Source organism: Hydra vulgaris, chromosome 10 (assembly GCF_038396675.1).
Source record: "Hydra vulgaris chromosome 10, alternate assembly HydraT2T_AEP".
In the NCBI taxonomy this organism is placed as follows: Eukaryota; Metazoa; Cnidaria; class Hydrozoa; order Anthoathecata; family Hydridae; genus Hydra; species Hydra vulgaris.
In genome coordinates this window covers 22,822,501-22,835,396 of record NC_088929.1, presented here as the reverse complement: position 1 = coordinate 22,835,396, position 12,896 = coordinate 22,822,501, and the positions used below count along the sequence as shown (strand labels likewise).

The window sequence follows — 12,896 nt, the reverse complement described above, 5'->3', positions numbered from 1 at the left end:
AATTTTCATAAATGTTTATGATGTCCACCACTTTTTAGAAGTATATTGGTTCATCACTTAAGAGATTTTAACATCATGCCAACATTTTATGTTGCCAACATTTTCTTATTTCTACAGTCCCCTTTCAGGCAGCTAAATGATTGCTAATGTAAGAGAGTCATCTGCTTTAATTACAACTAGTATTAATTAAATTAATTTTTTTTTTCAAATTAAAGAGTTTTTCACACCTTATGCCACTAAATATATTATTAAAATATGGTACTGTGCCTTCTCCTGTTTTCAATCAAAAGTGTTTTAGTTTTTTGTAAATACTTTCAAAAAAACAACATTTTAACATACAATTAATAGTAGTTATTTACAAAGAGAAATCAGAACTTCATATATTCTATTATTCTGGGCTAGATTTTTAAACTTGAATTTAAACTAGTTTTTTTTTTAGTTAGTATAGAATGTTTTTTTGATTTTATTTACATTACAGCTGATTTTTTTTAAATTAAACTTTCATGTGCATTATTAACAGGGTTTAATCTTTTGTTTGCCATGTCAATAAAACATTCTAGTTGTATTTGAATCAGGTGTGTGCTTAACTTTGATCCTTTTTTTTTTTTTTTTTTTTTTGCTTTTTATTATTATTTCGAATTTTAACAAAATTTCATATTTGGTCAAAAAAGTCATAAAAAAGACCACATAAAGTGAGTTTTTGTGAAGGTTATTTTACTAAAATATTTCTATTGAAGGGAGGGGGGGGGGGGTTTTATCTACGCAAAAGGTGTTTTTTTAACTAAAATATTTTTTTGTTTTATTTTTAATAAACTCAATAATTATGTTGAATTTAACTATTTATTTTTGGTAAAAAAAAAATATAAAAATGATCTCATAATGTGAGATTTTGTAGACACCTTTTTACACATTTTAGACAGTAAATATGACCGTATGCTGCTAAAAAAAAAAAAGAGAGATCCACCATTTTGTTTACAAAAAATTATCAAGATAAAACTATTTAGGAAAAAGAAACATATCTTTAAAAAAATATCTTTTGATTGAATTTTTAATAACTTCAATACTTAGTTAGCAGCATTTTAATAAAGCCCAATAATTAGCTTAAAATAGCTTAAAAATCAAAAAATAGCACTTTGAGTTTTATTAAAGGTTGATTTTAAAATCTTTTCTTAAAATAACCTTCTAATCTCCCTTTATGTGTTTGTTTTTATGACTTTTTTTTTTTAATTCAACATAATAAGTTAATAAAAAATGTTACAAAAAAATTTCTTTAGTTTTTAATTCCTCCCTTTGATTTGTCATTTTCATTTTAGTAATTTTCCTATTCAAAACTACCGGTTCCCCCCAGCAAGATATCTTTTTTTTTAATTTTCTTTGCAGATTCACATTCCCCATAATATTTTCTCAATAATTAAATTCACCTTATTTTTAAAATTTGACAAAAACAGGAAAACACAACATACATTGTCTAAAATATGTAAAATGTTCCTTAATTTTCTAAAAATAACCTTCAGAGAAAAAATTAGAATTAGGTGTATATATAGTCATTACTGTGAACGATGGTTCTAACAGTATCTACAAACATATTTTTGTAAATCTGAAATAAAAAGCATTTCAGATTTGATTATGGAACATTTTCAATAAATATAAATATAGCAAATAATAGAGTTTTTTAGTAAACTAAAGTAGAAATCTTGATTCTAGAATGTTAACAACTAGGGCCATACATAAATTTAAGTTTTAATAAGGTTCAATTTTAAGTAACTCAATACTTGTAGAAATTAGATAGAAAATTAAACAAAAATTTAAAGAATATTTTTAGATATTATTAGAAATTAAACACTTTTATTAGAAAAAGAAAATGGCAATGAAGAAAATGATTTTTTGAAACTTTTTTTAACTAAATAAAATAAACATAACCCGCAGTCAATGTAGCAGCAACTCAGTATGACATCAGATTGCCAATCTATGTAGTAACTTTGTAATTGTGTGTGTGTGTTTATATATATATATATATATATATATATATATATATATATATATATATATATATATATATATATATATATACAGTATCGGACAAAATGAGTGCAACCAAATAATGCTAATTTAGTTTCTTTATATAAAAGTGCTTCATTTTTTCAATTTAGTGAAATAGCTATGTAACTGTTTAGAGACAAAGTTCTTCAAGTTTTATTCATCACAAAGTTCATTATTTGTACACGAAAATTAATAAATTAATCAAAAGAATTGTTGAATCTTATAATATCAAAAAAGTTGATTTCCTTCTGGACAAAACAAGTGCAACTCGACAAAATGTTGACCAAGCTGTATTTCGCTATCAATATTTCGTGGCAAATCCTTTGTTGTCGATCAAAGCCTTGCATCTTCGAGGCATAGACTTGATCAGGTGATCAATGAAACTTTGTGGAATGGCTGCCCAGGCATTTTGGATTTGTTCAAACAGTTGATCCTTATTATGAACACCTTCACGATTAATTCTGCGGTTGATGATCTCCCACAGGTTCTCGATAGGGTTGAGATCCGGAGATTGAGGCGGCCAATCCATCACCGATAGGTAGTTGTCTTGAAACCACTACTTGACTACTCTTGCAGTGTGTTTCGGATCGTTGTCTTGCTGAAAAACCCATTTTATTGGCATATTCCATTCAGCATGAGGTAACATAATATCTTTCAGGATATTTTTATACATGAAACGGTCCATTATTCCATCGTTTCGATGTATTGGACCTAGACCGTTAGCAGAAAAACACCCCCAGACCATTACATTGCCTCCACCATGCTTCACGGTCTTATGGCAGTAACGTAAATTGAGACGTTTTCCGGCCGGTCGACGTACACTGCAAATGCCATCGCTCCCAATGATGTTGAACTTCGATTAATCACTGAACAAGACAGTTCGCCATTTCTGCACATTCCAGTCAATATGAGATGTAGCAAACAGGAGTCTTTTCTTCTGGTTTTTTAGTGAAATCAGCGGTTTCTTTGCAGGGCGTCGAGAAAACAATCTAGTTTCAACAGCATGTCGTCTGATAGTTCGGTCCGATACAGGCAGCTCTAATTGCTTTTGTATCTCGACTGATGATATCCAGGGATCCTTCTTGACGGATCTGACGATCATAGAATCCTCTCTAGAAGTGGTGGAACGCGGTCTTCCGCCTTTGTTATCTGCTGCCAACTTCCCCGTAGAACGATATTTGGAACATAGTCTTGATATGGTCCATTTTTTCACGAGATATTTATCACAAATACTTTTTTGTGACATTCCACTTACGTATTCGCCAATAATTTTCTTTCATAGTCCCAATCCAAGACTGTCGGCAGCCATTTTTGCACTTGAAGTTATAAAAATAATAAAAATAAATAATCACGCTTCTCAAGGCTTACCGTGTTACATTTACCTTGAGATGATACAATAATGCTCTGTGGAACACAACGTCTTGGTTGGATGTGGACTGTATTGATGTAATGAAACACTTGTTGTATTTCACTTCTTGTATTGATGTTCTTCGATAAAACACTTTGATAAAACTCACTTCGATAAACTGTCTTGATAATACTGACTGATTGACTTCCATATACTGACTAAATTACATGTCGATTTACATGTCTCTTATATAGTAAAATGAACCTGTGTGAACCTGTTCTGGAAGATTCTAGATGCTTCTTTTTGATGCTTCTGGAAGCTTCTGGATGCGTCTAGATACTTCTGAATGTTTCTGGATATTTCTGGATGCTACTGGATGCTTCCAGATGCTTCTTCTGGAAACTTCTGGAAGCTTCTGCATGCTTCTGGAAACTTCTGGATACTTCTTTTAATTATTAAAAAACTTCCGTGACGTTGACACGAACCAGACTTAAGAAAATGAAAAAAAAAACAAAAAAGTTGCACTTGTTTTGTCCGCTGCAAAATGGCACTTGTCAACGAAATTCTGCCTGTGTGCTGTCACCTGTCAGCTGATTGCTCATGTCATAGCATGCTATGACTCCAGACTCCTGAACTCTTTGCTGTGGTAGTATAGTTTGTTTCGTTTTTAAGACATGTAAAATTAGGAACACTTTTTACCATTGTTCGGTGTTGGTTGCAAATGTTTTGTCCAATACTGTATATATATATATATATATATATATATATATATATATATATATATATATATATATATATATATATATATATATATATATATATATATATATATATATATATATATATATATATACTATTTTGATTCTTTTTAAGGTCCAAAGTTTACTTGAAGAAAAAAACTACCTTGAATCTAGTTTATTTGAAAGCATTCGCGAAAAAGATGCTTTGTCTGTTAAACATGAGACTTTATTGATAAAGTTAGCAGGGCTTGAGAGGGAAATACATTTTTTAAAACTTCAGGTATTTTTTTTATTTAAGTTGAGTGTTTTAGACTTATTTTATAATTTTATATTTTGGGGAGTTTTAACTTTTTAGTGATAGCAGTTTTTTAAATTTAAAATATTTTTTTTTACTATTAGTTTTTTATTCACCATTAATATAAAAAATAAAAAATAATGAAAGACATTTTAATGTAAAAATTTTTTGTTTTTAAAGCAGTTATTTTTAAACTTGTTGACTTCAATAAAATTTTGTTGTTTTAAAGTTCAAAATTAAATTAAATTTAAAAACAGTTTAAGTTAAAATCTAAAAATTTGTTGTTTTTTTTATTTATTATTTTTTTACTTGAGTAAACTAAAAAAAAAAAAAATTAAAACGAACTCATAAATTTTTTCAATTTATAAAACAACAGTATTTGCAAATCTTTTTTAATGAAGAAACAATTACTACTTACAAACAACAACAAAAACAGCAACAACAAAAACAAGCATAACATAAAAACCAATGGTAATTCTTAATGAAAATCGTATTAGAAACATAATGATAAACTTTATGTTTTGTAACATATGCTCTAGTATAACACATATCCATTATTGTATTTTATCCAGCTATGAGGCTGGATCACATGCAGCAAATCTTTTTTAATGAAGAAGCAATTACTAATTACAAACAACAACAACAGTAACAACAATAACTGAATCAGAAGCAGTGTTTGCTATGAGCAGAGGATGCAATGAGTATATGAATGTATTGTGTTACCTTGAAGTTTAAATAAATGATCACTACTTGCTAGCCAAGCTTTTAGTCTAGTTTTTAAGGTAAATAACAGTAAAAAGTAATAAATATTATATATTATATTTACATAACTAAAAACAACCTTTTTAAGGTAAATAACAGTAACAGTAAATATCACATAATTAAATAATATCAAGTACCCTGAGTTTTTTTGATTACACATTCATGTGTACATTTTTGATTCTACTCCACCTATCAAACACTTAAGTGTTACAAACAATCCTTCCATCTATCAAACACCTAAGTGTTACAAATGATCCTCCCACCTATCAAACACCTAAGTGTTACAAATGATCCTTCCACCTATCAAACACATAAGTATTACAAATGACCCTTCCATCTAAGTGTTACAGATAATCTATCCACCTATCAAACACCTAAGTGTTACAAAAGGTACTTTGATTTTGAAAGCAAATGTATTTTTAAAAATTCTGAAATCAAATGTATATTACGTAAATTTTTGAGGAACATAAAAAACATATATTTTTTTTGAAGAAACATAAAAAACGTATACTTTTTAAAACTATATACTATAAAGTTTTTTAGTTTGTAATAAGTATTTTATTTTATTTTTTTTGTTTAAATGTATGAAGTATATAAAAATCAATAGTAAACTTTGCTGACCAGGTTTAATTATATATGTTTGATTTTCCACCTTCTCAATTTTTATTTATACATTGCTCAAATAAACATTTATTATTATATCCATAATGATATCTAAAGTTAAAATTATTTTTTTTAAATATTTGCTGTTTACTAATAGCTAATACTTATAGTTGCTAATATTTATATTTTCTTATATATACAATAAAAAGTTGTAACAAAATTGAACTTTTAGGTTGAATACTTATATTTGCTAATATTTACATTTACTTATATATACAATAAAAAGTTGTAACAAAATTTGACTTTTAGGTTGAATACTTATATTTGCTAATATTTATATTTACTTATATATACAATAAAAAGTTGTAACAAAATTTAACTTTTAGGTTGAAGTATATCAAAACAATATGTCAAAAATTCAAAAAAAAAACGAGAAATTAAAAGATCGTTTACAACTATGTAACTCTTTTCATCAGGTAGGTACTTATATACAATAAAAAGTACTCTTTTCACCAGGTATACTTATATACAATCAAATAAAAAGTACTTAACCATTCTATTACTAGATCCCATTATATTTTAATATTTATTACAGATAAATTTGACTTAATAAATATATAAATCTATAATACTAACATAAAAATTTAATTGTATATAAAAGTTATATCTTGTATATTTTATGTACCACTTATATACCAACCAATATGTCATCATCCTCGGCAACTTTTCTGACATTTGTCTCATGCCCATAACATCTAATAAATTTGCATAGTACAAGCCAACCAATATGCCAATGTTCTCAGCAACTTTTCTAATAGTGGTTTGATAATTTTTCAAAAATATTTTTTTACTACTTCAAGGTTTCATTTGTTGTTGACATGCTGGATGTCCTTGGATGAATTTTTTCTAATAGTGAATTGATGATTTTTCAAAAATATTTTCTTCACTGCTTCAACGTTTCATTTGTTGTTTGACATATTGGATGTCCAGAGTAAGATTTATGGATTGTATTTTCTCAGTCATCTTAGAAGAGCTTAAATCAATTATAAACATTTTTTTTTACTCAGAGAATATGCCGCTTTTTTACTCATTTTATCCTATTGTTAACATTTCAAGTGTTTAACAAGTTCAAGTGTTAACATTATTAAACTATAAAAAGTATTTTTAATTGTTATAAAACTTAATAATTTGATTTTTTAAGTTTTATAATAGTTGTTATAAAACTTAAAAAATCAAAAACCAAACGTCCTTGTGAAATTCAAAAGTTCATCTTACGTTTTGTAACACTGTGTATGAATTGGTGAGAATCAGAGTGGTGTCAATAAGTGTCGGAAATAATGACTTTTTTTGAGAAATCCCATAGAAATTGAAAAAATACCAAATTTTTCAAGAAATTTATGATATATATATATATATATATATATATATATATATATATATATAAAGTTTGATTTTTATTGTTAGTTGCCTCATCATTTATCTCCCCTTGTTGATATATTAGAACAAAGACACTGCAAAAATTCTCAAATATAAAAATATAAAAATATAGTTAACATTTAAATATAACACTGAAGATAGATTTTATTTTTTTCTTAACTAGCAGCTGGCTGATTATAAATAGAATTAACTATAATATTTTTGGTCATTTTGTTACGATTTCAATAAATATCGAATTATGTCTAAAGATAATTATGTTAAATAAAAACAAAAATAGTTACAAAAATACTGTTCAAAAACTAAAATTTTCAATAGCAGTTATCATGTCAAAATCCTTTCTGAAATAACTAAGAGGTTGCCCCTTATTTTAGTTGCTTACAGGCAATTTGCAAAAAATGTGGCTATAGCTGAAGATGCAACTTTTTTTTTTAATATAACAATCATTAAATTAAGAAATAAAAAATTTAAAAATCTTGTAAAAATGCTCTTGTTTTCATTTTTTGTTGAATATTGTCATTTACTATGCAATATAATCTAAAATATGTTTTATTAAATGATGATAATTTTAAAAACTTTTATATAATTTTACTTCAATTTAAACCCAGCTCAATATACTTTTGGAAACTTATTTTTTTTGGAAAGTTTAAATTTACTCAAGACCTCCATCACTTTTTACTTGATTGTAGAAGAGTGAGAATCTCTTAAATGCAGTTGGATCTTCAATTATCACCCTTGAGTTGAAATACTTCACAAAGTTTTGAAAGGTTGGATCAGATAAAAATTCAAATGGTACTAAACACCAGCCTGCATCATGTCACAGAAAGAGTTCTTTTAATCAAAAAAACTCGTTGCACAGCTACTTAGATCTTCCTAAGCCAACTGTTTAAACAAAAGTGTAGAAGTTTTGTATGAACATGTCAGGATCATTGCATTAGATAGAACTCTAATTGCATGATGTTGGAGTCAATTTTGAGGATGTAAAAAGCTCTTATTCAGATCAGAAAATAAAAACAATTTTTTTTCAGAGGATATAATTCTAACCAATAAGCATTTTATGATGATGGAGAAACTGGCTTCAGTTTTAAAGTTTGCCAAGATGTCAAGTGACAGGTTTTCAACAAACACTAAAGTGGTCATTAGGGTTATGACAACCCCATGCTCCTGTACTGTAATTTGTTGAATTTTTACCTTAAAAGCACAAAATGAACTATTATTTGCATATCTTTTAAAAAAAGTTCACCCCGCCATTGAAAAATCGATTTTGACATAAGTACTACTATGTATTCCTAGTGGGCACAAGACGTTTTTATAACGTCTAAGACACGTATTAAAACGCATTAATACATAATTTAGACGTTTAAAATTCGTCTTGTGCCCACTTTGGTTACATAGTAGTACTTATGTCAAAATCAATTTTTCAATGGTGGGGTGAACTTTTTTCAAAAGATATGCAAATAATAGTTCATTTCGTGCTTTTTAGGTAAAAGTTCATCAAACTACATTACAGGAGCATGGGGTTGAAAAAAATTCATAGCCCTAGTGGTCATTCATTCTTGTTTAAACTACATCTTCAGTCAATATCAGAACTTCTGGCACAAAAGAGTGATCCAACAAGTTTTGGTCACTTATGAAGGTGTATCATACCATTTGTCATGGGAAATTTATTCCATTTACACTACTGAGGCCCATCAAGAAATTAGAAGTCTATAATGATGTAGTCCAAAAACTGGTTGAAGAACACCCTAATACAGTGCCTTTTATGGACAACAAAACCGGAGTCTACGTGAGGAAGAGTTGTTAGATGACCCTCTGAACCTGAATGCAGTGAAAGATCTTTGATCAGGATGAGAACAGAATGTCAGGTATTTGATATTCTTTCAAAAGTTTATAGTCAAATTAAAAGAAAATGTATTGATTTCGAAAAGCTATAAGTTTTTGATAAGGTTCTCGCCTTAATTGAATTATATTTTTTAAAAAGTGGGATGCATTAGTACATATTTTAGTATTTTGATTCGTTTATCAAAAACACTGGACATAATATCTTAAAATATTTGGTGAATAATTTGCCACAGTAAAATTCTTTTAATGATTTTGATAGCATATTAGTTTTGGAGGATTAAGTCGATATTGAAAAATATCTGATTTGCTTTCAATCTTTTCTTTTGATTTTCTTCTTATGCTTGTTTCCCTTCTCTATCACAGCCATCTTTAAAATATCTTTGATACTCATCACTATCTACTGGAATAAAAATAATAAATTTTGGGTTTGACATGATATATTATGTAAATTACATGTCAAATGATTTTAAAAGCTTTGAATTTGATGTACAAAGTAGTTTATTATATTTTTTTTATTTATTCAACAAGATTTACAAAAATTCATGTAGTTATGCAACATAAACCTAAAAACTTTTTATGTTTCATGTTTGCATGTTTGCACTTTGGTATATAAAAAAGTACTTGATATTTGATATTATAAATGATAAATGTCAATTACTTAAAGAAATTCACATTTATCATTTTTAAATATATTTTTAAAGTGTCTTGAGAAATTATAAAGAAAATATCCTTGTTGAAGCGTAATATATAATTTTAAAAATTTCTAAATGAAAATAATTGTTTTTGTTTTTCTCATAGTTACCTGCACCAAGTCAAGGAGTGTCTTTATTTGAAGAAATGTCATTTGATACAGATTTTCATAAAACAAGCAGTCCAAAAAAGAACAGAGAAAATGAGATTGAAAATGTAATGTTGAAATTTTATAAATATTTTTTTATTTTTAGTATTTTTTTATTGGTATATATATATATATATATATATATATATATATATATATATATATATATATATATATATATATATATATATATATATATAATTTTGGTATATATATATATAATATTGGTATATATATATATAATATTGGTATATATATATATTTAATATTGGTATATATATATATTTAATATTGGTATATATATATATATATATATATATATATATATATATATATATATATTGGTATATATATATATATATATATATATATATATATATATATATATTTAATATTGGTATATGTATATGTATATATATATATATATATGTATATATATATATATGTATATATATATATATATATATATATATATATATATATATATATATATATATATATATATATATATGTACTTAGGTCGTTAGGAAAGTTCATAGAACTCCCCTATTAAAAAGAAAAAGAAGAGTTTTTTTAAATTTAATTTTATCAAATGTTCAAAATAATGTCCATTGTTATCTATACAAAGTTGCATCCTTTCAAGCTTTTTGTCAAATGTTTTTTTATACTCTTCTTTGTGTTTACTTTGAAGTAGCTTCGTTATGCAAGTTTTTTGACTTTCGACGTCATTATCGTCATCAAGATTTTTTTTTATCAAGTCAAATAGCCAATAATCGGATGGAGCTAAGTCTGGTGAGTATGGTGGGTGGCAAATTATTGTAATTCCAGCATGGTTTAGACAATTTCTGACGGTTTAAGTCACATGGGATCGAGCATCATCTTGGAGAAATTTGAAATTTTGAGTGCCTGTTTTAGGTCTTTGCTTATTTATTTCGCATATAAGAGGTTTCAAACAATTTTTTATATAATATTCGTTAGTAATGGTGTCTCCCTTTTCAACATAACCCAAATGAACAACACCTGTTGTTTTGAAGAAGATGTAGAACATGTTTTTCGGCTGAAACCTTTTACATTTTACTATAGTTCTTGGACTTTCACCTTCACCGACCCAACTAGCATTAGCCGACTTGCGTCCAACTTGTCTCAAATAAAACCACGACTCATCTGAAAAGGGCTAAATTTTCATTACATGCCTCAACTCTATTCTTGCAATTTTGATCGGTTAACTCGTGGGGTATCCAACGTGATGTTAGTTTTCTTTTTTTAAGTGCGTTGTGAATGATTTTGTTGATTGTAAAAACGATTAATCGATGTCAGGGCTTCAATTATATCATGTGTTGCATGTGGGTTTTCTTCAATAATGGCTCGCACACGTTCAATATTCTCAGCTGTATTTTAAACACAGTTTAAAATGATATATAAATATTTAATTATTTCCTGTCTCATTGTATCTTTACAGATGAAGTTCTACGACCTAAGTATATATATATATAAGACCTAAGTATATATATATATATATATATATATATATATATATATATATATATATATATATATATATATATATATATATATATGTATATGTATATATATATGTGTGTATATATGTATATATATATAAATATATATATATATATATATATATATATATATATATATATATATATATATATATATATATATATACAGAGCGGGCTTGTAGCGTGTGCAAAGTGTGCAAAACACACAGGTGCTGCATTAAAAAGGCGCAAAATTAAAATTTTGCTTAGAAACAAAATATATAGACCTTTCTAGATTTATAACTAAAAATGCAAAAGTCTATTTTTATAAAAACTGAGTTATGCCCCCTGTCCAATCCCAATTAGTTTTTTTTCAATGTTTTCTGCTAATCAATCAGACGAAAGTTTACAATTTATGTTTACTTCTGGACAAGATGGCCGACATTAAAGCTTTACTGAAATAGATCCACACCTTAAATTTCTTATATCAGTTGTGAATGACATGTTTGCACCTACATTTTTTGTTTTGGTTATTTTTTGTTAGTAATAGTAGATCTAGCTAGTAGCTGCATACTTTGATGCAGATAGTGTGGTTTTAGATTATGATGGATTGTGTAATGAGTTGCTTTTTGCATATTTTTGATAATTCAAATAAATTAAATTTAAAAAAATGATTGTTATTTTTTTATGATAAAAATAAGAAGGTATTATAAAGACATGAAATATTAAAGAACTTGCCAAAACTAAATAAAAAATAAATAAAAAAAACCAAGCAAAAAAGATGAAGTCTGTTACCCTTTATTATCCTTATGTATTATTTTGTATTTTTTGTAAGGTGATTCAAAATAGCAACAAATCTATACTGTCCAGAAATAAAATAAATCGCAAAAAAGGAAATGTCTGGTTGGCAAAATAAATTAAAAAGAGAAACAAAACAAGAAGAAGCTTTCAAAAAGCAGAAAACTCTTCATAATTTTCTTCAAACTGCTGTAGAGATTGAAATCAAATATGATTAGCCAAATGAAAACGAGAAAGAAAGTTCAAGTGAAAAACAAATTGAAGGAGAAATGAACATGATTAGAAATGAAAACATTAATGAAGGATATAGTGAAATTAATGCAATTGTGGAATTGAATTTGGAAATTGAACCTTTAAACAATATTTGGTTGTTGAAGTGAATGAAAATACACTATGACAATTTAACAAATTGGCCAGAATATTTGTCCACAGTATTAATTTAAGACATAGTTACAAAAGGACCTACACATCTTTCTGTTACTGCTTACCCAAAAGATGATTAAAACCGATCATTTAACTATGTACATTTTTATCGCAAAGCTCCTAATGGAGAATTATCAACAGATCTTGGCTAGTTTGTTCACTTAAATCAGACAAAGTATTTTGTTTTTGTTGTAAATTGTTTAGTAACATTAGTTCTGTTAAGTGAAAACTGGAACAAATGACTAGAGACACATGACTCTAATTTTAAAAAGAC

General features: G+C 26.8%; 1 protein-coding gene across 4 annotated transcripts in view; it reads left to right on the top strand.

Moving 5' to 3' along the window:
- LOC101240983 (BICD family-like cargo adapter 1) overlaps positions 1-12,896 on the top strand; it is an 81,092-nt gene that overhangs the window by 47,266 nt on the left and 20,930 nt on the right. For 3 of the 4 annotated variants that reach the window (XM_065807539.1, XM_065807538.1, XM_065807537.1), the window contains 3 exons: positions 4,262-4,408; positions 6,175-6,264; positions 9,863-9,970. In XM_065807539.1, coding sequence (XP_065663611.1) covers positions 4,262-4,408; positions 6,175-6,264; positions 9,863-9,970 — 345 coding nt within the window. The remainder of the gene's footprint in view (positions 1-4,261; positions 4,409-6,174; positions 6,265-9,862; positions 9,971-12,896) is intronic. The other variant, XM_065807540.1, reaches the window with a different exon arrangement.